The following is a 26,200-nucleotide window of genomic DNA, read 5'->3' on the forward strand; positions in this document are numbered from 1 at the left end:
TTATGAAATATTATAGAAGTGTTCACATAAACACATGCACCTGTCCTAAATGAAACATTCAATTCAATTAAATAAATTATGTGCAGGCATATAAAAATCTTTATTGGCTTTCCTTGATGACAGTTTATCAATTTTGATTCAGTTTACTCCCCAGATATGAATTAACAAATGGTATAGTAAATGTCTTTCTTGAACATATGTTATGTTTTGCTGAGATAGGGAAACTTACCGTTTTGATTGATGGAAATTGCAATTAAATGATTATAATCAAACAGGAAAAAAAATTTTGATTTTTCAAATGTGTATCTTTTGAAAAATGTTGCAAATGGCATCTATGCACTTTATCTCAGGTTTACAGGAGTTAAATAATAAGCAGTGGGAAAGATAATGGTTATAAGGAGGCAAAGAGCCAAGAAACTATCATCTAAAAGGACAAGGGAATACCATGTACATGGGAACACCACCAAATGCAAGTTCCCCTCCGAGCCACTCAACATCCTGACTTGGAACTATATCTATGTTCCTTCACTGTCAGTGGGTCAAAATCCTAAAACTCCCTCATTGACAGTGCTCTGGGCATACCTACACCAAATGGACTGCAGCAGATCGAGGCATCTCACCATCACCTTTCCACGGACATGTAAGAATGGCCAATATCTGTCCTAGGCAGCAATAGCCATATCCAATGACTGAATAAAAAGTCTGGTAATTTGGAAGCCATCAAATAGTCAAATTGAATCCAACTAATATCTGGGCATTAGAAGACTTATGTCCTTAGGTTTTGGAAATGTATTTCAAACAACTTTTAAGTTTTACTTTTTAAGAAAACATCAAATGGTAGACATCAAAGACTTGCTACATAAAAACAAAGTTGAATTTTGAACAAATTTCTGGTTTAATTTTAAACTTACAATAGGAAATGCCTAAAAATTCAAAGGCAACAAAAAGTCTGAGGCTGCAATTATAATGAAACTGTTGGTTTCTGTATCATGCATTGGCAATTAAGGGACTTGTATCTCCACCAGCTTTGGGTAGAATTGCAGTGAGCCACTGGACATTTTCATTCCTGGAATAAATGCAGAGATCTCAGCTTCTTGGATGGTTTGTTTTTTAAAAGGTTTGAGAACAAAAACAGGAGACAGTTTTCTACTCCACTGATATTAACAACCTAAAATGATGATTAAGTGTACCTTTACATTTCACTGGAGTTGTGATCCAAATATGTATTTGGGGTAGGACCAGAAAGCATGTCCATACACCCTCTGTGAAAATTTGCCAACTGTCCATTCCGTATTGTGCTTTTAGTTGTCTTTAACAGACAAAGTACAAAGGCATCCCTTTCACTCTCACACACAAAGGAAAACAATCAAGTCAATTGGATGTATTAAAAACAACTTTATTTTTTTGGCATACAGGTGTTTGTTCCTGAGCAGTAGCCAACAGAGATAGATCCTGATCAGGGAGTTAAAATAAAAAGATGCATTGAAGCTTTTAAGCATAATGAACATTGGCACTTGATCAAGTTATGCACATTCGAAACTGGTTTAGCTAACTCAGTCAATTTCCCACTCCTCCACACAACCAAGGTAAAGTTATTTTTAATTTATAATCTCAAAACATAGTGAAATAGAAGCATCCAAGGCGGTGTTTTGTAAAAGTACTGTAAAAGTAAAATGTTACTGTTTTTCTACAAATTCTATAATTCATTAGCAACTCCCACTTTCAGAAAAGTCACGAAGTTCTTTCATATTCTTATTAAAGTAAAACAAAATGTTTTCCAATCCTAACCTGCCTGAAACAATGCTCCCCCTCTAACTGACTACATTTGCAGACCAGTCTGCAACACTTGTTCCTGGAACAATCAATCCCAAAACATGCAAATATAGGAAAGGGGCTCTTGTGGTGCAGTGGTAGTGTCCTATCTCTGAGCCAGAGGCCTGGGTTCAAGGTTCACTTGCTCCAGAGGTGTGTCATAATACATCTGAGCAGTTTGATTAAAAATATCTACAAAAATCAAGAAGGTAGGATCTTCATATTATACTAGGTCCAATTCCCCAATAGACCGGCAACTATTCCTACACCCCATTCGCAAACACTGTACCTTTTGATCTAAGGTCCTAAATTTATCCTTATTCACTCAGCACGATCACATCATAAATGTAAAATGCCACTTAAAGCAGGAAAATGCTCTTTATAGGGAGGGTTAGGAAGGCAATCGGGAGCATGGGTGGGTTGAATGCTATACCTTCCTGATAAAGCCAATGAAAGAGCTGAACCATTTTCATGATAAAACTTCATCTGGTTTGCCATTTGAGGGAAAGGATAGAGGCTACATGGGTCAGGAGGAGTCAGATCCCAAGTGAGTGGATAGAGGCTGGGAGGATCCTTGACTTTTTGTGAGATACCCAAAACAGCCTTCATCCTGATCCAACAGAAATAACTATTCAAAAATAACTTTTTTAAAGCTCTTTTCTGACCAGCCAATCAATTTCCAGTAATACTTGGCACAGGTATAGCATCTGCTCTACACTTTTGTTGCACAAGTAGTTATATTTCATTTAAGTATTTTAATAAGGCTCTAGGCTCTAATGGGTGGGACCATTAGTTATTCATTTCAAGCCCCATGTGAAAATCTGAAGAGTAGGTGGTGGCACAGGGGGATGGACAAGTTTATTTAACATCACATTTGAACTGGCCCCATTTTCCACTATAAACATGGCCGGTGGTTGCTGAAAATTGCTTCCACTCTATTTTGGACTGGTGGTATGTGGCTAATAGGTTAACTACATTGGCTACCCCAAATATTTTAATTTCATGGTACCAGGTAATATTAGAATTTCAGTGAAACCCTGCACATCGATGTTGAATATTCATCTACATTACAATGATGGGGATCATTAAATTGTACACAGGAAACCAAATAGCAAATTACTACTTCATAAATTTTACCTTTATAGAATATAAAATTCAGATTATTTCTTATCAAAATATCTTTTTGCATAAAAGTCACATTACTTTTCTATTGAACCATTACAAATCTACATAAATGTGTGGGGTGAAAGTTAGTGTCCAATATGTAGACAAGTTTATGTGAACCAACTGAGCATGCCCTCCTCCTCTTAAACACAGTAGGCCAGAGTCAAATAATAATGTAAGAAATAAATGCAGGAGGAGGCTATTTGGCCCTTCAAGCCTATCCTACCATTCTATAAGATCATGTCTGTTTGACCCAGACCTGTTGGATGTAATATTGGAAGCCTTGCAAAAAACTCATATTCAACCAGCCCCATCTATCACCACTAATTTTACAAGTTTAAGATGTGCTGTGATTAATATTTGATTTATTTTCATACTGTGAACAAGGAATTTGACCTAACTTGGAAAAAAAAAACAAAAACAGAAATTGCTGGAAAACTCAGCAGGTCAGGCAGCATCTATGGAGAGAAAGCAGAGTTAATGTTTCAGGTCCTTCTTCAGAATGTTCTGAAGTTCTTCAAAGTTCTTAAGAAGGGTCGCTGGACTCAAAATGCTAACTCTGTGTTTTTTCACCACACAAGCTGCCAGAACGGTTTCTGATTTCCAGGATCCACATTCCTTGAAAAAACCATTATCTATTCGTGATCATAATCTGGAGTCTAGAATGTGAGGTCCACAGCAGTATTTCTGCACTCAAACACTAATGTCAATAACATTTTAAAATATTCTATTTTTAAGACTTGCCCTAACAGTTTTTGATAGATATCAAGATATCTTCTAAACAAAGTGGTGCAAAATATGGAAAATCAGCAAGTCTTTCTGTAGTCAAAATATGAGTATTAAATATTCAGATAAAATTTGATCTAATTTGATCAGATGGAGATTGGCTCCTCTATGTTAGTAGCAGCTGTCATGATATTATTCTGGATAATTTTGCCTTTTGTCTTTTCATTATTTGCTAAGTAATTAGTATTTTGCCCACCTATTCGCATTGACTCAAAACCTTCGTCTGGGTTTTTACTGCATCTAAGTGTGCTACTGACTTCAGAGACGAGGCAGCTTCCTACATAATCGATGTCACTGTGGTATTTTTCTCCTGTTGGTGTGGAGGGTGGATGTTCCCACTCCATTCTGGTATAGTTCAGGAATGGAACAGTCAAACCATCTAAACCAAGTTGGGTGTTGTTATCATGAAACGCTTTAGATAGAGGTGTGATGGAAATAGATTTATTCTGTAGGTGCTGCAATGTGACTGGGGGGCATTTTGAAGTTCTGTGTAAACTGCACCGTTGATCATCGCTATTTCCTGGATTTGGAGCAGCACCCACAGCAGATCCTTTGTTTTGAAGAAAACTGTGCTGTGTATTATAATCCCCTTGGTTTTCTGAGCATGCTGTGTTTACAGCAGCTTTTTCTTCTTCTGCACTTGTAACATAAGAATAGTTGATTGCTCCATCTTTCAGCATACTCAGTCTCATTTCCAAGACATCAGCCTCTGAGCAGGTATCAGGGGAGTGATGGTACATTACGTAATGAAGTCCATCTCCTTCTTCACTTGCCATCGATGTCAATGTTATACCAGTAGCACCATCATCACTTTTCTGCTTTTCATGCTCCTCTCCTAAGACATAAACAAAGGTCCAAATGTCACGAATGTAGATTCACGGCAAGGTTTGATGGAATAAAGGCAATTAAATAGCCAATTATACAGCTGCTTGCAGTCACTACAAAAGGGGACCAGCAGTTATAAATGATGCTTATGGGGTTAGATGAAGATGAGTAGAAGAAAGATTGCATGCAATGTTACCAGTCAGATGAATCTGTTTCAGTGCTTTCCATTATATTTAACAAGTCCTGATTCTCGAGTGAAGTAGTGAGCTGAGAGATCACCACAGAGTGTCATATATTTCAATTCAGTGTCAGATGGAATTCAACTCAATATTTGGATTTTAGTAATGCCCATGATTTATCATGAATGTCTGACAGGTATTGATAAACTTACACAAGAGTTGTTTTAAAACTTTGATAGTGTTTAGCATCCCATCAGCACCTCAATATATTTATAATTCAATGGTCCGGAACAAATTCCAAGTGACAACTGAGCCCCTGAAGAGCATCCTCCATTCTATGAGTTAAATTTGAAGTTTATCCAGTTCGGCCAAACTAAAATGTGTTCTTTAGCTACCAGTCACAAGAACAATGACTTGCATTTGTATAACATCTTTAACATAATAGAAAATTCCAAGGTGTTTTGCAGGAGCAATTTCAAACAGAATAAGATGATCTTCACATATATTGATTTGTCATTTTTGTTGAGGGTTTCTCTCGATTAGATTAGATTCCCTACAGTGTGGAAACAGGCCCTTCAGCCCAATAAGTCCAGACTGACCCTCCGAAGAGCAACCCACCCAGACCCATTCCCCTACATTCACCCCTGACTAATGCACCTAACACTATGGGCAATTTAGCATAGCCAATTCACCAAACCTGCACATCTTTGGACTGTGGGAAGAAACCGGAGCACCCAGAGGAAACCCACGCAGACATACGGAGAATGTGCAAACCACACAGACAGTTGCCCGAGGCGGGAATTGAACCCGGGTCCCTGGCGCTGTGAGGCAGCAGTGCTAACCACTGAGCCACTGTGCCGCCCCAAGGTCTAGCAAATACTCAAGTACCTCATTTCTTTAACTGTTATTCCTCTGTCATGCCACTACTTGCCCAATTCTCCCACTTGCCATTGCCAAAAGTACTGCCCATTGCCACTGAAATAACTCTATCGCAGCAAGTATCCCGTCACTGAATCACCCTTAATTTACATGTGGAGAGTCCTTGACATTCATCCAGCTCAGAGCCAGCTGTCAGAGTGAACAGAAACTCAGACATTTCTATTTATATCTATCAGCCAGTGTTCCCTGATTGGGACTATTAATCTAGTCCAAACAGGGGATGCATATTCTATGATGTTTATCTGGCTGATCTCATTACAGCTCAAAGGATGTCTGTCCAAAGGCCTTGCTGTAGCAATGAAAAGTAGCAGTGCACTCCAAGTGGTGACCTGGAGTTAAAGACTTTTACATTGGGAATTTTCACCCCGCCCCCCACCAGGAGGTGAGAGAGTGGGAGTCTGCATATTATTGGAGTTGAGATAAGGGGTGAAATAAGGCAGTAATGAGCAGGACAATCAACAATAGTCCCTGTTAACAGACTTCTCACCACTGACTAGTGAAAATCCCAGATGACATTGAGACAGTCAGAAGATGCAACATTTTGGACTTGATATTGAGAAAGGCACCACAGGACACCGCTGGAAGGCTCTGACAATAAAGACAGATGACCAAGTGTTTGGTCAAAAAAGGTAGGTTTTAATGAATGTCTCAAAAGGATGAAGAAGAGGTGAAGGGGTATACAGAAGAAATTGCAGATTCTAGAATCTTAGCAGCTGAAGAAAAAGCTATCAATGGTGTAATGTCAGATGGGTGATTTATATATATTTTAATATAATTTATTTTATAGTTTGGATTGTGAACGAGTGGCATGTAGGTTATGGTCTACATGTATGAAACGGGTTAATGATCAACTTGTCAGTAGTTCTGAAAGATATTGCTTTTTTGAAACCAGCATGACAGAGATAGTTCCTAGATGCTAATGGGATTTTGTTTGAATTGGGGGAGTTTTAAGAACATTAGCCTGCTTTTCATTAGAAAGATTGGGAATTTTGTTTTTGTCTAGGGGAAACATACGTAGCTTGAAAAGTTTTTAGTTTTAATTTGAAGTTCTCCTGGCTGAAGTTGAATGTATGAAACAGCTCTCCTGGAGCAAGGAGTTAGTTCAGAAAAAATAGCAAATAGGTTGCCTCAGTGTCAGAGTTTCAATTTGAAAATTCCAAACCAGAAATGATTGGTTAGAACCTGAAGGGGTTATTTGAACTAGAGATAGTCTGAACTCCGTTGTCCAATTTTGTTACATGCAAACAGCTGTTGTATTCTATTTTAAATTATTTTCTTTTATGTAATAAACTCTGTTTTATTGTTCAATCTGCAAATCCTTAGCATTGTATGTTTCTGTTTCAGTGAAAGACCACTTCATTAAATTCAAAGAATATATATTAAATCATATTTCAATCTCAGTCTCTCCTGACAGGACAATTTTCTCATCCCCAGAAATCAGTGACATGAACTTCACTGGACTCCTTCTATGGTACATATGTCCTTCCTAAGCAGAGCCAAACTACACCTCCTCCAGCTCCCAGTTTTACCAATGAGCTGCATAATTGTAGAAAGACTTCTTGACACTTAAACACCAATCCCTTTGCCAGAAAACGAATACAACATTTGCCTTCTATTTGCCTGCAGTACAGAATGTTAACGAGCTCTGAGTCATGCACAAATACACCCAGGTCCTCCAGAATTCAACCATTTTCCTGTCTGTCACTGTTCAAAACAATATTTTTAATGTTTCCCACAAAGTGGACAACTTTACACTTTATTAACATAAGTAGATATAATATAATGTATTACCCAATTTGCCGAAGCTGTTTCTATCCGTCAGCCTCTTTACCACTTGTTTTTCTGCTAAACTTTGCATTACCAAAATCAGATCCAATAGAGACTGTCTCTTATCTAATTCACTAATATAGGTTATAATTGTCTGACACCAGTCTAGCTGTTTTCTGTCCATTGAATCCGCAATTTATGCTATCACCCCAATTTCATTAATCCTAATTTTGTATAATAACCTTATGGCAACTCACTGAATATGTTTTGAAAATCCAAATAAAGTACATTGACTGATTGTCTCTTAAGTATCCCTTTACTAGTTACTCTTTTTTCTGTTAAATTCTATAAACTCAACCTCCATAGGAGAATATAACCTTACAAAAGAGTTCTCCCCAGCCTGAAATGGGGTGCAAGCGAAACACAGAATGAGGGTATTTTCATCTAAATGATGCTTCCATCCACATTTGCATTCACTCAAACCCAGCAGTTCGGGCTCAGCTCTGCCAGCTGATTTTCCTTCCATTGACTGTCTCTGTCTGGCCTTCATGAAGGCAATGGTGTAGGGACCAGGTAAGACAGGATCAGACTCCCGCTTGGTTTTAGGAATCTGGCTCCTGAAGGAATGCCAGCATCGCACACATCAAACGTTCATTTTGTGAAATGGCTTTGGCTCATTTTGACAGACAAAATTCCCATCCTCCAGAATTTAGCCCTGAAGAAATGAATCATGACAATGGTATTGAGGAGTTCAAGAGTTTATGCCAATGAACCTTAATGGTGTTAGTCATAGCTCAGTTATTAGCACTAACTTCCATATGAACACTGTAGTTCCAGGGTTTGCAGTCAAAGCTGACACTGAGTACTGCACTGTCCAAATTAAACCTGTGTATTTTGCTGACACTCTGCATCCCAAACCAGCCATCCAGCCTAACCAACCCCCAAATAATTAATAATGACAGATTGATGACTGGGATGCACTTTATTTTGCTTTAGGGTATTTTTTCTGCCTTTTGAGTGGATGCTGGTGCCAGCAGGGTGAGGGCTGAGAACCAACTGCTTATTCTGGTGCTTTTGCACTCATGTCCCAATAGTAAACAATGATTTCTCCCATGAATTGATGAGGGCACACTGTTGGGTCTATGAGTTTCTTCTCAAAAGCTCTGTGCGTTGTTTGCAAACATGTTAAAATGTTCTCAGGATTTGGGCCTATGAAATTATTGAACTGTGCTCATACCCATGTACCTGAGGTCTCCCCAGCAGATGTCACTGATACTCTTCAGCTGTGTGGCAGTATACAAAGCAGACAAACTACAATTCAACTAATTAATAGAATCCACATTTCTGTCCACAGCACCTTCTAGCATCTCATATGACACAGCTCACACTCAGGAACACCTTTTGACAATTGAAATTAATTGACTGTCATTGTAATATTAAGCTGTTCAAGGTAATTTACAATGATTATCACAACTGACTTTGCCAACAGTTCTGATATCCTGATTTGTGGATTCTTACAAATTGAACAGGACTTTAAGGCTCCAATGCCTTTTATAACTGATTGCTATTAATGTTTTAAGATGATGTCCTTTCAACCCAGATACATTCTTTTGTTCCATATACACTGTCCATTAGGATATGGGAGTTCTTAGGGCTAAAGACTTCAAAGAGTATGTGGAGTAAATGGAACAGGGTACTGAGTTGGATGATCAGCCATGATCATACTAAATGGTGGATACTCCTGCTGCAATTTTCTATGTACCTACATTTCGATGAGTGATCTCATCCGTGAAATTAACGTTTTTACACTATGGTGGAATTGTCCCATCCTTTGACCGGCATGAGCAATGATGATTCAGTTAAGAAGATATGGCAAGATTTTCAACATTGAGAAAGGAAAGTCTGATTTTCCACTCAAAGTTTGAACAGCAAGAGAAGAATCTCATTAGTAAGTGGCAAGAGGCCTATTTGCATACATGAACCACTCACTGTTACCCACCTGCAGCTTAGTAATATGCAGTTTGATATTTTTCAAGGCAGTGCAGAGAAAGTAGACAAGGATACTGCCCAACATAAAGCTCAGAGCAAGTACCTGGTAGCTCCAGCTTGCTCCTCCAGGCCTTTTGTCTTGGCCAGAATTCTTCAGCATCTTTAGGCATGCTCCAAGGGCAGTGACCATCTGCATCCTCCTCCTGAGGAGGTTGGCATGAGACACATGCCAGCTTCAATACATCACCATGTTACATTTCCAACTCCGTTCTAATACAGTTCAATGCATCAATTCTATACTTTGAAGTTCACCAACACCTCTCACTTCAACCCTGTTCCCAAGCCAGCTTGTATGCAGGGAAAGACATGCACTGAAACAGGGTATATCTCAAGGGTCTTGGCACCCACTCACCATACTCCAATTTGGATACTCACAGCATCTCTGCCTTGCTACTTTGTGCATGATTCAGAAATTACAGCCTCACAGTACTTCTCTATTGTCTTTCCTTTTACCACAGGCACAAGCCAGGTAGCTTCTCAAATGGTCAGTCGAGAGGGTAGAGATCTTATTATATGGCACAGTGCTATGTTACTGTCATACTTGCAGTATATGTCAGCAACTTACAGGGCAAACATACTGAATGTGTTCCACCAAATGGGGTATAATCTGCAACTAAGTTAAGGAGAACTTTGTCAGGAAAATGGTGTTGCTAGAGTTAGTTAAAGGCATCATTTAATTATCGTCCAAAAGCCTGGAGCGTTCAGAGTCAGAAGTTCTATATCATTACAGTCCGGCAAGTCGGCCACAGTCTTTCTAACAAGTCCAATACAACCACTTAGGGAATTAATGGTAGTCATTCGGGGAGTTGGATAGTGATCAGATAAGGGTCTAGTCACTCACCTGACAGGGTTGTCCTTCCAAGTTGGTAAGTCAGGCCAATGGGCCATGGCCTGTCATGGGGTCTCTTCACTGAAGGTCATTAGGGGAGTTATCAAGGACAATTACTGCGATGAGTGTGTGGTGCTGGAAAAGCACAGCAGGTCAAGGCAGCATCCCAGGAGCAGAAAAATCGATGGCAAAAGGCCTTCATCAGGAATTCCGGCTCTATTCTCCAGCATCTGCAGTCCTCACTTTTGCCCATTGCTGTGATTGGGAGGTTGGAAAAGTGGATTGTGGGGAGTTGGAAGTAGAATACTGGGATGCAGTAGGGACAATACTTGGGAACATGGCTACTCAGCATTAAGGATGGGAGACAATCAGGCATGGGAGGGCAAGGGGGCTGGGGTTTGGGTTATTGACAATAACCCTGTCTTGGCATCAATGCAGAAGAAAGACTCATTATGATAGTTAGCAAAGCAAAGCTGTAGGCCTGGGGCTCAGATGGCAAAGTAGGGAGATGTAAACTTCAAAGAAAACAGTTGGGTGGGAACAGATAAAAGCTTGCTACTTGGGGTTGACAGGAGTACAAGAAATCAAGATACAGGATGGTTTTGGGGTGGGGACGGTTACCTAGAGTGACAGGCTGAGCCCGTGACCCACTTTGCAAAGTGCTGTGTAAACCTGATTTGACAGTGTGCATGGTTGTAATTCTGTGAACCCACCTCTATCCCCTAGTGCTAGATTGGCAAGTGGGGGAAGGGCATAAGATCAGTTGCCAGGGCTTTGGTGCTAGTTTTGCTGTATCTACCCTCTGCTCATCGAAGGCCTCCATCCAACATTATTCACTTCCCCTTCCTATCCTTCCCCCTTTCAGCCATCTCGGTGTCTGCTTCTGACGTGACCTCCGACCTACCTTTCAAGTCTGCATTACATCAATGTCTCCTGTTCTGGGTTGCCTGTAATCCCAGCGGTGACCATCATTCTTGGTGGCACTGCTAGACAAGGGAAGCACCACCTTCTCATTGAGTGGTAGCACTCAGAAGGGCGATTCCATCTCAAATAACAGCAGAAGGCAACCTTATACAAATTGTAGACCTAACAGTTGTGAGACAGAGCAGCCAAACAGCGGAGGTGAGCTTGCCACTGATTCTTACATTGGTCATGCTGGGGGAGGGGGTACTGCGTTCAACACTCTGCCAGAATAAAATTCAGGCTCATGGAATTTCAGAAATCTTGTGAAAGGTAGGACATGGTAGACAATTGGAATAGAATAAGGGGAATTATCTGGGGAAGCATTGCAAATTGACTTTAAAATAAAGCTAGATTGGAGGAAATAGAGGCAACTTCTCAGAATGGTTTGAAGTAGACAACAGAGCCTTGAGAGTTTTGGCTTCGAAATACCTCTATTCATTGCCTGCACTGATGATTTGAATTTAGGAGAGAAGGACAATCTCCACACTTGATAAGAATACTGAAATAGAAGCTGTAATAATTTAAAGAACCTGGGGTATTTGTAAGGAATCAGTGATGCAAATATAAGAAAATAAGCATCAGCCAAAACCAGGTGATTCATCAATGTATGAAATGGGTAAAAGAAAACAGCAGAGAGAAATCAATGTTAATGACTGGAAATGGGTTACATTTAATTTTTTATGTAAAGATTATACTTTGCATCCTGGAAGTTTGAGTGATGTGTAAAGGCTGAAGGATTTGTGGTTAAGTTTCATTTGACAGTTGCTCAATGAATGATGCATCAAGAGAGGCAAATGAATCCTGGGTTTTATAAGTACATCGGAAATAGGAGCAGGTCATTCAGCCCTTCACGCCTGCTCTGACATTCAAAACTATCATGGAGATAGCGAGAACTGCAGATGCTGGAGAGTCAGAGTGGATAAAGAGTGGAGCTGGAAAAAGGCGGAAAGGATAGGGAGATGGTGCAGGAAGATAGAGTTGACATGATAGTTTTGTAGCTGGAGAAAACACAGTAGGTCAAGCAGCATCAGAGAAGAGGAATCAATGTTTGAGGTCGGAACCTTTCATCAGACCTGATAAAATGTTGCAACCTGAAACAACGACTCCCCTTCTCCTCTGATGCTGCTTGACCTGCTGTGCTTTCTCCAGTTACAAAACTATCATGTCAACTCTATCTTCCTGCACCATCTCCATAATCTTTAATTTCCACAGTACAGAAAATAGATGCTTTCGATCATCAGTAATGTGATGGAAGGTATCAGATACCATGCTATTAAGCAGCACTTGCTCAGAAATAACCTGCTGTCTCATGACCAGTTTGAATTCCAGCAGAGCCCTCAGCTTCTGACCTCATCCTAGCCTTGGTTCAAATATTGACAAAAGAGCTGAATTCCAAAGGTGAGGTGAAAGTGACAGCCCTTGACATCGAGTCAAGATTTACCGGAGTATGGCATCAAGGATCTCTTGCAAAATTCAGGTCAGTAAAAATCAGGGAAATTAATCCTCTGTTTGGAATCACACCTGGCAGAAAGGAAGATCATTTTAGTTATTGGAGCAATTGTCACAGCTCTGCATGAATTTGTCAGGGTAGTGTCCTAGGCCCAACCATCTTTATCTGCTTCATGAATAAACTTCTCTGCATCATAAGGTCAGAAGTAGGGATGTTTGCTGGTGATTGCACAAAGTTCAGCAACAACTAAATTTCATCAGATACTGGAGCAGTCCATGTCTATATGCAGCAAGACCTGGACAACATCTGGATTTGGGCTGAGAAGTGGCAAGTAATAGTCACACTACACAAGTGCCAGACAATGGCCATCTTCACTAGAGAGAATCTAACCATCTACCCTTGACATTCAATGGCATTACCATCATTGAATCCCCATTATCAACATCCTGGAGGTTACCACTGACCAAAAGCTGAACAGGAGGAACCATGTAAGTACTGAGGCCAGATATTCTGCAGCAGGTAACTCACCAACTGTCTCCCCAACATGTCCGCATTCTACCAGGAGCAAGTCAGGAGTGTGATGGCATACTCTCTACTTGCCTGCAGGAAAGCGGCTTCAATAACACTCAAGAAGTTTGACACTAGCCAGGACAAAGCAGCCCATCTGACTGGCGCCCGTTCTCCTACATTCAACATACATTCAATCCAACTTCAATGTGCAGTGATAACAGTATATACAATCTATAAGATGCACTGCAGTTGCTCACCATGTATCCTTCAACTGCACCTTCCAAACCTCCAACCTCTACCACCTATAATGAAATGAAAACAGATGCACAAGAACCTGGCACTTGCAAGTTCCCCTCCAAGTCATACACCATGCTGATTTGGAATTTCAATTATTGCTGCTTCACTGTCACTATCGCAATTTTGGAACTCCTTTTGTAACTGCACTGTGGGTGTACCTACACCAGATGGACTACAGCAGTTCAAAGTGATAGATCAGCACAACCATTTCAAGAGCTATTCGGAGTGAGCAATAAATGACAACCAGTGTTTGCCAAATCCTGTGAATAAATAAAAAAAGTGCTAGCTCAAAATCTTCCCTTTCTCCAATTAAGCAAAACACATCTCTTAATTCTAAAAAAGTATTAGTCTATGCTCCCAATGCTCCTGCATTTTAAGCCTCACCCATTTTTAAGAGTTGCCTCAACTTCCACTGCCACAGAATTTCATCAAGAAATACATTATAAACTTTGCATGTGTTATGCACTTCTCATGTTCCTATAAAATAACACTTAATTACAACTTCTGGCATTTTCAGTCTATCCAAAATATTTTATCAATACAGATGGTTTATTTAAAAATATATTTCACTGTTTACATTTATTATAATTTTCAAGCTCTGAAAGGCTTCGTTGCGCTGGGATTTGAAATTCTAATTATATTGCATAATGTTGATAATTTCTCCCCTCTTTCCTGGTACAGTCTGGGACCTATGTGCACTTGTATAGAGTCATGAAAGCACTACTCTCAGCTAATAACTAAAATAGAAGCAGCCACTGCATTTTTCAAATACTTGCCTATTCATAAGAAAATATAAGGCATAGTGCATTACTTTTAGAGGCAATGCAATTGCATGCAAAAATATAAAGTTACTTCTGAAACTCATGAATCACAAGGTTTTTACATCTGTTCTGCGTGTCGTCCTCTTCAATCATTTGAGTGCAGTTATGCCATGTGCTTTCAGAATTTACAATGAGATCACTGTCTTCTGGTGTGCAGTGGTGGCAGTCTGTCAAAACGAACATTTATTTTCAGGAAAAAGTTAAACAAAAGTGGAGGCCAAAATTCACAGCATTTTACCATTCGTTACCACTAATGTGAAATGTTAAAATCTCAGGGTAAGAGCAAAACTGTTTACTCCTTTTGTAACTGGTGGCTCCGCAAAATCTGTGTCATCAAAGGGATCAATTTCAAACCATCAAAGGTCCATTTCTTTAAACTGACAGTTTAGCTGTCTCCATCGATTATTATGAGTTCAATTTGATCGCCTTCCCTGAAGCATTATCTTTAGGGAGAAAACCAGCTGCTCACTACTCATTGAGCTTGGTTAATTAAGTATCTTAGTGAATACATGCTGCTGTCTGGATTTTGTGGTCACTGATGGCAGAACAGTACTCCTCGCTGACCTCTAAGAAAGTTGCCTGGTGTGCTAGGTGACGTGGGTTTCCCTTTCCCAATGGCAGTTTAAATCTGTGCCAAATCTATGGGATGATTTGTCATGTGTCACAATAATTTCTGCAAGAAAGCAAGCAACCCATCAATCGAACTTACGATTGTTAAAAAAGCACTGAAAATCCTTTTGGTTTTAATTTAAATGTTGAGATAGCAAAATAAATGTTTCAACTGACATAGAAATTAACATAGCCCTTAATTATTTTAAAATGCATTTCTTTTTATTATGGGTAAATTTGACATTCTATGAATATAAGGTCAGGTTCTCAGGGCCAATGAGGGTGCTTAGCAGTAATTATGAAGTTAGCATGCTGTTAAAAAACAAATAAAACTCATTCAGCAAGGTGCAATCCTTTCATAGATTTGCATGGAAAGATTAACTGTGAAAATGGAATGAAAAGTGATAGTTTCCCATCCCTTGATGTTTGGCGGTTGGTTGGGGAGCTTCTCCTTCTTGAAAAGCAATAGATCAGAAACAGCATTATCTAAATAGGTGTTATTCTGCATGTGTGGGCACCATGTTAAGTACTGACAGTGATTATCATTGCAAAATCTGCACCACTGTCATTTGCTGATAATATACAACTTTTGTTAATGTGTGGTTTATTAATCCTTCTCAAAGGCACTCTCTAGTGAACAATTAAATTATGCTTTGAAAACTTTATTCATATTGGACGTTAAAGGCAGAAGATATAAGGATCATTTCTGCTTCAAGCTGAATTTAAACGCTATTCCCAGACAGAGACCAAAACACTACTATGTAAACACATTAACCCATTCAATTCCAAAAGATTACCTTAAATGTAGTCTATGATTAAAGCTAAAACTTCCTGATATATGGGTCCTTGCAAAATGTATGATAACAAATCATAAGTTACATGACTTCAATGAGTAAATACACTTCGAAGTCCTAAGACTTCTGGAAGAAGAAAGTAAGTGTTTTGGCACATTATCAAAGTGGATTAGGACTTTGTAAATGCTATATGGAGCACAATTATTAAATTGCAATTCATCTGAGGTTTCTTTTTCCATCAAGCTATTTGATTTAAAAGTGCAATTTATGATAAATTCCAACTAAAATAACAAATGGAAGAGGAGATCTGATGCTGCATGCTGCTTTGGGAATGAAACTTCAAGTTTGATCTTACATACTCAATACAGAGTGATTCACTAAACTCGCAAAAGTAAATTAAAAATTCTTTATTAAAATTAACATCTTTAAGATGTCACTAGTGATACAAATGGCATTAATAAGCCATTTACTACATAAATTTAAATTTACTACATAACCAACATACAGAATTTCAACAAATGAGTACTGAAAACATTTGTGTGTGCATAGCAGGGTTCCCCAGGCAGAAGAGAAATAAATGATCACTTAGATTGAGGGGTCTTTTTTTGGGGAGTTATATTTTCAAGGATAAACTAAGGAAACTCATTACATCTCTCTGAGTAGTGCCTTGGGATCTATTACATGCATCTTAGCATCCAAAAACAATCATAACTGCTCTTTTAAATATTACTCCAAATATCCATCTGCTGCCTGACTTTCCTGGGCATGTCCAGTTGCCTGCAACTATTCCCTTGTTATTATTGTTCTGGTGCAAACACAATGGGCCAAAGCATCTCCGTCAGCATGGTATCACTTCTGTGATTCTGCAAATTACAGTGATGGTCCTATCTGCTGGATAATAGCCAGCAATAAACAATTTTGGCTAATACCAACTGGAGACAGGATGATGGTGTTATCAGCAATGCACAAACAAGGTGGTAAGCAGGCAGGGAGGGTGCAAGGTTTGGAAAGGCAGCATTGCAGTTGAACAAGGGAGAGGAACTGATTTCCCTCCGGTCCTGCTAACACTAGTGGTAGGAGGGGGTTATAATATATGGTACTGGTGGTCATAACCAGTCAGAAGAAGCTATCAGGAGTGCGAGGGGAGGGAGTGCTACTGCACCACAAGCAGTGCTGGAAAGGTGCTCCATGCTACAGTCCTCACCCAACTTTCCATTAGGTTTCTACCCTAATCCGGCCAGTTAGTACTAAAGCAGGACACAGAAATGTGTCCTTCATGTGACAGTCCCGTTTACTCTGCTTTATAACTGTGAAAGGCATCCAGGATAGAATAAATCCATCCTCACCCTAAATCAGTACACATAGATTCCAGTATGCAAAAGTACTGAATTGCTATCAAGAAAGGGTATTCCAGCTCATTTTTATTCTTCATTGTCCAGATCTACTAAGGCTGTTTAGAACTTCTCTGGAGACATTCAAGCTATCTGAGCATAAAACAACTTTTGGGCTAAACCTTAGTGAACCTACAAGTATTCTCGCTGCTTAATTCATGGAATCAAACTGCCAAAGATTACTTTCTTAGCTCAAATATACTTAGAGAATGGTACAAATTATAAGTGATATGTTCTGAAATTATTCCATCTCCACATTTGAGAGGTAAGAAATCCTGCAAATGTTCACGAAGTCATTATATAATTCTATTATGCATTTTGAGACAAATCTGCAGATAACCAGGGATATTCTTCAACCTGTACAGTAATAATGCTAATACTTCCAAAGCACTTTATTAGCTAAACAGTGCTTTGGGATACTTGGAGCCTGTGAAAGTTGCTGTATCAGTGCAAGTTCTTTATTTTTCCTTTTCAGGTACTTTCATCTGTAAACAACAATTGTGGTATCATAGCATTTTCTGAAATTAGTGAGAAGGCAGCCAACTTTAGAAAGACACATACATACATACACAAACCAATCCAAGATTAAGAAATTTTTGTGATCAGTATTATTACTTTTTTCTGTGAAGAATTATAACCGATAAGGGGTCAGCTGCTATAGAACATTGGAATTACATTCCATGATGCAATGACCCAAGACCACTATTATTTCTGATAAAATGTATCTATACTATAGCTCCGCAGTGGTCTGGCATCTGCAATAACAACAGTGGGAAACCCAATGTACCAAGAATGACAAAGGGCAGTGTGGGAATAAAATTCCTGACAGTAGCCACCACACAAATGTAAAAGTCACCCTGTCATCCTCCTTAACACCTGTCAATCACTGGAACACAGTAACCACGACACCCTGCTGTAAAAAGGCAAGTACTCTGCTGGCTGCTGATCTTCTTATAAAGCCCTCACTGCAGGAAGTATGGTGGACAGGCTACCTGGGAATTTGAGTGCTTGGATAGTGTTGCTTATAAGCCTCAACTTAAATAAACTGGTGAATGTTCTCTTGAAAGATGCACTCAGGACTCTCAACTCAATTGGATAATAAAACAATAGAATCAACAATAGAATTAACATCCAATTTGTATCAATTCCCATCAGACCAAGGACAGTCATGCTATCTCCCAACTACACTGTTTAGAAACACAAAGCTTTCATTTCTAACTGTTAAAAGAGACAAAGCTATGTTATCCCTCTTTCCCATTTAGGGATTACAATACTGTTAGTTGTTCAGTCTAAGCATGGAGTATTTACCTTCAAATGCTTGATTGACAATACCCTGGGAGATGTCACTATTCCTGTAGTCATCATTGTAGTACACAAGAGCATTCTGACTGCCTTGGGGGCTGCTTTTCAGGTGTTCCAGGCTGCTTTCAATGTATTGGAATGACGGCCTCTTGTGGGGTTCACGTGTCCAACACTTGAGCATCAGCTGGTGACTGTTTTAGGGACAAGCAAAGATGATCACCATGGATAAGGAGAAAGCTAACTTCATTATTTAAAAGAACATCCGTGGAATGTCAAACTTTATAATGGAAGTGACAGCTTTTCACGTTATTTCTGATAATCACAAAAGGTTCTTTGACAGTTAGAAAATAGACCTTTGTTTCAGTTAGAAGCAGTGCATACATTTGTAAATGCTGTGCATTAGTCACATTCCATTGAATGCCACACTCAAGTTTTAGCCAAAAAAACCTCATTTTTAACATGTAGAGAAAAACCAAATCTAATTCACACAGACTAGATTATTTAGAAGCTACTCAAAATATATTCATGAAATGTGTAATGCAAATTTAGAGAATGCAACAATATTATCATGCAATGACACTTCGTAAAAATAATAAGTCAATATTTATAACAACTCCATCAATTAAAATGCTATGAAAGATTAGTTTGAGCATCAAAAGATAGTGTTTCAATTGTGATGCTTTTTTTAAAAAAAACACAACTTAAGATAAATCAATGCTTTCAGAGGCTATTACGATCTTGTCATTGGACATCCTAATGGTATTACACAGAAGCAATGTTTTGTTTTCTGGAAGTTGCTGTCCAAATTGAAAAGGACAGACTGGTTTGAGATGGAATGATGATGTTCTCTGATGTTTCATTTGGTTTTTATCCAGGTTAAGAGAACTAACTTATTCAGAGCCAAACAGAGATTGATAAAAAGATACTAGAGAACACTCGATTGCTAGTACTTGGTGACTGGTTCAATAATTAAACAGTAATGCCCCTGAAACATTTTGGAACATAAGTACTGAAGATAATTAAACAAATGCAGATTTTTCCATATTTAACCAAATCAGAAATAGCTTAAACTGAAGTCAATACTTCAAATCAACACAGTATTACTGTTACGAGTTCTGAAGGAGGGTCACTTTACCTGAAGCGTTAACTCTGATTTCTCTCCACAGATGCTGCCAGACCCACTAAACTTTTTCAACAATTTCTGTTTTGTTTCAGTATTACTATTTCAATGTAGTATGTATTTTGCTGATGATCATTTGCTTTAAATAACTATATTGCTGATCCAGCAGTTCAAATCAGCTGAATTACACTGTTTATGTATATTTATGATAAAACAATGCACTGACTCTTACAGTCCTTTTGGTAAAGTATGGGTCATGTCAAGTTTACTGAAGTGATTTGCACCGCAAAGTCAAATATGTTTTTGTGCAGTATCTTATCAAATTTACCACATTAATTGTCACTTGAATTAACGTTATCAATCCAGTGACCATTTCCCAGAACTGTTCTAAGGAAGGGTCATTGGACCCGCAACACGAACTCTGATTTCTCTTCATTTGCTGCCAGACCTGCTGAGCCTTTCCAACAATTTGGTACTTACTCACTTGCTCGTGAAACCTCTCCACCTGTACCAATAGTAGTAACAGCTGTACTGCACATTATCATCTTCCAGAATACCTGACTCTCTCTCAATCATGGAACGAAACAGGCCGCAATAGGGCAAAAAATTGTCAAGATTTTCATTTGGCTCTTCACCTCTTACAGCATGGATCCTGACTCTGAAAAAGTTTGGATTGATTTTGGATGCTGCCCTTGAGTAACTGTGCTGAGATCCAAGCTAAGGTCATGCCCTTGATGGGACTGAGACCTGCTGACAACCACGGCAAGTTTTCTGGCTTTGAGTCTGTGCTAAATAGCATGGCAACTCAGTAGCAACCTGAGCCTGGTATATCTGGTAAATGTGCAAAAAGGCAAGACAAGGCAATGCAAGCCAGGAATGCTGTGACATCCAAGTAGACTCAGTGAGTGAGTGCTGTGACAATGAGCACAAAGCCAGCAGCCTGGTCCAGTCCATGAGCTGGGTATGTCCCTGAGTGCACTGTTTCCTTGTGGCAGCATTACAATGACAATTGCTATTGCAGCCCAAGGTGCATCATTGAAGTCCAAAATCATTCTATAAGGGATTGAAGATGTATCATTAGGACTCAAAAGGGCTGGCATTTCATGGAGTGTGCAGTGTCTGTTGTTGCCCAGTGTCTAAAATGGACATCATCTGGAGTAGGTGGCAAGCTGAGCATTCCAAGAACTGTTCTGGTTACCATAGTGAGTTTTCATGATGGCTAGTTTGCATTCTGAGTTTACTAAGACTGTAACCCATGGTATGTTGGGCTGTTAAGAAGGCTCTGAATTAGTTCTAGAGCAGCAGTTCAAAGCTCAGAGCTATATGGTGGGAATCTCTCCAATCTATTGGAACAAAGTGGACAAGATGATCTTGATGTCAAAAATGGGTCTTTCCAAACATAGAACAAAGAACAATACAGCGCAGAATAGGCCCTTTGCCCCGCGATGTTGCACTGACCTGTGAATTAATCAAAGGCCATCCCCCCACACTATCCCATCATCATCCATATGCTTATCAAAGGACTGTTTAAATGCCCCTAATGTGGCTGAGTTAACTACATTGGCAGGCAGGGCATTCCACGCCCTGACCACTCTCTGACTAAAGAACCTGCCTCTGATAACTGTCCTAAATCTACCATTTCTCAATTTGCAGCTATGCCCCCTTGTATAAGTCAAAGTCACCATCTTAGGAAAAAGACTCTCACTGTCCACCCTATCTAATCCTCTGATCATCTTGTATGTCTCTATTAAATCCCCCTTCGCCTTCTCTCCAATGAGAACATACCCAAGTCCCTCAGCCTTTCCTCATAAGACCTTCCCTTCAGACCAGGCAACATCCTGATAAAACTCCTCTGCACCTTTTCCAATGCTTCCACATCTTTTCTGTAATGGGGCGACCAGAACTGTACACAATATTCCAAGTGAGGTCGCACTGACATTTTGTACAGTTGCAGCATGACATCATAGCCCCAGAAATCAGTCCCTCTCTCAATAAAACCTAACACACCGTATGCTTCTTAACAGCACTATCAACCTGGGTAGCAACATTCAGGGATCTCTGTACATGGACACCAAGATCCCTCTGCATTTCCACACTACCAAGAATCTTTCCATTGACCCAGTAGTCTGCTTTATCACTTCCTTCCTGCCTGACAATGACATACCTGTCAAGGACATGCAATATCTGTTCCTCAAACCAGCTCCACATTTCAATTGTCTCGAACCTCTGCATTTCGCTTCCCCATTCTGTGCATCCTAAGTCCTGCCTAATCACATTATAATTGCCCTTCTCCCATCTATAACTCTTGCCCTGTGGCATGTACCTATCCCTTTCCATCACAAAACTAAATGTAACCGAATAATGGTCACTCTCTCCAAAGTTCTCGCCTACCACCAAATCAAACACCTGGCCTGGTTCATTACAAAGTACCCGATCCAGTGTGGCTTCCCCTCTTGTTGGCCCTTCGACATGCTGTGTCAGGAAACCCTCCTGTACATTTTGGACAAAAACTGATCCATCTGACGTACTAGAGTTATAGCATTTCCAGTCAATGTTGGAGAAGTTAAAATCCCCCAAAATGACCCTCTTGTTCCTTTCACTCCTACCCAGAATCATTTTGCCAACCCTCTCCTCCACATCCCTGGAACTTTGTGGAGGCCTAAAAAAAAACTCCAAGCAGTGTGTCCTCTCCTCTCCTGTTTCTAACCTCAGCCTACACTACCTCAGTAGATGAGTCCTCATCAAAAGTTCTTTCAGTCACCATTATACTGTCCTTGACTAACAAAGCCACACCTCCCCCTCTTTTACCACCTTCCTTTATCTTAATGAAAGATCTAAATCCTGGAACCTGCAACATCCATTCCTGACCCTGTGCTATCCATGTCTCCGAAATGGCCGCAACATCGAAGTCCCAGGTACCTATCTGTGATGCAAGCTCACCTACCTTATTCCGGATACTCCTGGTGTTGAAAGTAGACACACTGCAAACAGCTTACTGTCTGCCAGCACACTCCTGTGACTGTGAAATCCTGTCCATGTCCTCCCTACTCACACCCTCCTGTGCACTGGAACTACACAAATATCTCAATTGATTCTTGAGTGGGGCCATAAGTAATCCACAATTCCAGTAGTAAATTTTGCATTCCTTTTCCATGTGATTGTTATGCTGAAGCACCAACAAAACTGCTCTAGAGTCCAGGTGCAGATATAGATGGAACTTTCCAGTGTATTCATATCACTTGTGTATCCTACTTGTTTCCTTGAGCACTGATGGCTGTTTCTGTGCAGTACCACCTCACTGGCAGATACGATCTTAGAAGACTTAGTGCTGAGCATATGCATTATACGTATGTCGACATTTGTAGCAGACCATTGTAATGCACCCATATTCTGAATTTTGATGGACAGGATTGCAGATTGTTCAAGACATTAAAAGTTGCTTCATACAAACAAAATTAATTCACAAACAGAATATTCAATTGAAAAGCAATTAAGATGATTTAATATTAATTTGACTTACACAAGTGTTTTGGGAGGTAATTTTTGATACAAAACAGGGACGATGACAATACCACAACTGCAGTGCTACCAAACCACAGATCTCGCTACATAAGTCAATGTTGTTGCAAATCAGAAAACCTATTTACAAATGTGCACATCACACAAGATAATGGCCCAGCATTCGTCAGGAAAATATTGAGCTCATGGCTCATGCCTTTTTTTGTACAGCAAGAAAAGTCAGAAATGGACAGCAAGTGAAAGAAAAGACAGGAAGGGAAATCCGGTGTTGCAAAGTATCAAATACTACTGGTTCTTTTGAGCTTCTTTTGGGAAAACAGGCTCTCATAGTTAACATCCCAATTAGGGTTAAGGTATATTTGGTTTAGACAAATAAGTTAAGGAATAAATTAAATTCACTACAAAAAGTTAGGGCTGCGTTTTCACAGAAAATTTTCAGGATAAAAGAAACATTTAAATGGGCCTGATTGTTTACTTGGCCTTTCAGAATGGGTAATTACTGAAAAACAAATGGAGTCTTATCCAAGGCCAATGAGAGAAATCACGGACCCTTGTGCTTCGCCTGTTCCTTGGTCCCTTCTCACCCACCCCCCACTAAAATTTGACCTCCTTTTCACAAATTCTGGGTACCTGGAATTGGGAAAAAAATAGTAATTTTGATGTTGAACTTTTTTATACAAGATAAGCACAACTTCTTGTACTCTATGCCTTTATTTATAAAGCCCAACCAACAATCAGATTTCAGTAAGATACTCTTGACAACCTGGGCTCTGACAGACAATTGTAAAGAATTTGTTTACTAATATTATGCAAACATCTCTACTCCTTTGGATTTGATGCTTCACAATATCCACATAGCAACAACCTCCAAGAGACTTGAATATCACAAGTACCACAAATAATAATCTCATGAAAAAATAGAAATATTTTGAACTAACAGTGACACGGTCTATTGTAATATGACTCCTGATTCCAAATATTTTCTCATTGTAAATTGAAACTAACCACACTTACCATATGAAACAAATAACAGGGGAGCAAAATATTGCAAATGCTAAAAACAGAGCACAATTCTCCCTCCCTTTCATTTGGTAGGTGATGCAGTCACATGGTAACATTATCTTCTGCTTTTCTCTTAATGCACAGGTTGTTTGGACTTGCATAGAAGCAGAATTAGAGTAATTCAGCAATATCTTCAGAATCAACAGTCCACCATTATACTTCTAGTCACCATCCAAGTATTAATGTCCTGGACACCACAATTTTTATTTGGCCCAAAAGACAACATTAACCATAGCTCCAAGCTACAAGATACATGTAAATCTATCTTTTGCTACAGCAACTCTCACGCCATGGATGGATGGCGGTGTATTTTCAGTTAACTAGATGCCTAGTATGGATCAAATTGGTGGCAATTGCATGAAGTTTGATCTCTTTTCTGACTGAAACTGACTTGGGACCTGTCTTCTTGCCTTATTAGTGGTAAAAGTTATTGTGTTGTATGTCAGATCTGTCCTCAGGCAGAGAACTCAAGAAGCAAAGACCTCTGAGCCTGTTCCACCATTCAATACGATCATGGCTGATCATCCAACTCACTAGAGAAAGTGAGAACTACAGATATTTGGGATCAGAGTCTTATGTGTGGTGCTGGAAAAGCAAGCTGGTCAGGCAGCATCTGAGGAGCAGAAGAATTGACGTTTTGGGCATAAGCCCTTCATCAGGAATGAGGCTTGTGGGCTGGGGGACTGAGAGATAAAGGGAGAGGGGTGGTGTTGGGGAGAAGGTAGCTGAGAAAGTGATGGGTAGATGAAGGTGAGGGAGAAGGTGATCGGTCGGGGTGGGCTAGATGGGAAAGGTGATGGACAGGTCAGGAGGGCGGTGCCAAATTGGAGGCTTGGGACTGGGATAATGTGGGGAGATGGGAATTGAGGAAACTGTTGAAAATCACATTCATCCATTTGGTTGTAGGGTCCCAAGGCAGAATATGATGCTTTCTTCCTCCAGGGGTCGGGTGGTAAAGGTTTGGCAGTGGAAGAGACCCAGGACTTACATGTCCTTGATGGAGTGGGAGGGCAGTTGAAGTGTTCAGCCACGGAGTGGTGGGGTTGGTGGGTGCAGGTGTCCCAGAGATGTTCTCTGACATGATCCACAAGAGGTCGTCCTGTCTCCCCAATGTAGAGGAGACCACATCAGGTGCAACGGATACATTAGATGACATTGGTAGATGTACAGGTAAATTTCTGTCGAATGTGGAAGGATCCTTTGGGGCCTTGGATGAAGGTAAGGGGAGTGGTGTGGGCACAGGTTTTGTAATTCCTGCGATGGCAGGGGAAGGTGCCAGGAGTGGAGTGTGGGCTGGTGGAGGGCGTGGACCTGACGAGGGTTTCGCAAAGGGAATGGTCTCTCTGGAACACTGATAGGGGTGGGGAGGGAAATATATCTCTGGTGGTGGGGTCTGTTTGGAGGTGGCAGAAGTGGTGGAGGATGATGCGATGTATGCAGAGATTGGGGGGGTGGAAAGTGAGGACCAGGGGATTTCTCTCCTTGTTGCATTGGGAGGAGTGGGATTTAAAGGCGGTGGTGAGGGAAGTAGAGGAGATGGGCTGGATGGCATCATCAACCATGTGGGAAGGGAGACTGCAATCTTGGAAGAAGGAGGCCATCTGGGATTTTCTAAGGTGGAATTGGTCATGTTGGGAACAGATGCGGTGGAGGTGGAGGAATTAGGAATAAGGGATAGCATTTTTACAGGAGGTAGGGTGGAAGGAGGTGTAATCTAGGTAGCTGTGGGAGTCAGTGGTCTTGTAGTAGATGTCCATGGTTAGTTGGTTGCCCTCAGAGATGGTGTTGGAGAAGTGCAGGAAGGGGAGGGAGGAGTCTGAGATTCTCCAGGTGAATGTGAGGTCAGGGTAGAAAGTATTGGTAAAGTTGATGAGGTGATGCCGATACAGTCATCAATATAGCAGAGGTATAGGTGGGGTGGTGCCGGTGTAACTGTGGAAGATGGATTGTTCCACGTACCCAACAAAGAGGCAGGCATAGCTGGGTCCCATGCAGGTACCAATGGCTCCAAA

General features: G+C 40.2%; 1 protein-coding gene across 1 annotated transcript in view; it reads right to left on the bottom strand.

The window, feature by feature from the left end:
- Window positions 1–1,380: 1,380 nt before the first annotated feature.
- Window positions 1,381–26,200, bottom strand: part of ros1 (c-ros oncogene 1, receptor tyrosine kinase) — a 235,291-nt gene continuing 210,471 nt past the window's right edge. Inside the window, exons 43-44 of the mRNA XM_087992610.1 lie at window positions 18,494–18,678; window positions 1,381–4,597 (exon numbers count right to left, since the gene is read on the bottom strand). Of these exons, the coding sequence (XP_087848736.1) occupies window positions 3,849–4,597; window positions 18,494–18,678 (934 nt within the window). The 3' untranslated portion in view covers window positions 1,381–3,848. The remainder of the gene's footprint in view (window positions 4,598–18,493; window positions 18,679–26,200) is intronic.

This window comes from Chiloscyllium plagiosum, unplaced genomic scaffold (assembly GCF_037043375.1).
Source record: "Chiloscyllium plagiosum isolate Xiang-an unplaced genomic scaffold, Cpla_swu_hap1 HiC_scaffold_12, whole genome shotgun sequence".
Classification (NCBI taxonomy): domain Eukaryota; kingdom Metazoa; phylum Chordata; class Chondrichthyes; order Orectolobiformes; family Hemiscylliidae; genus Chiloscyllium; species Chiloscyllium plagiosum.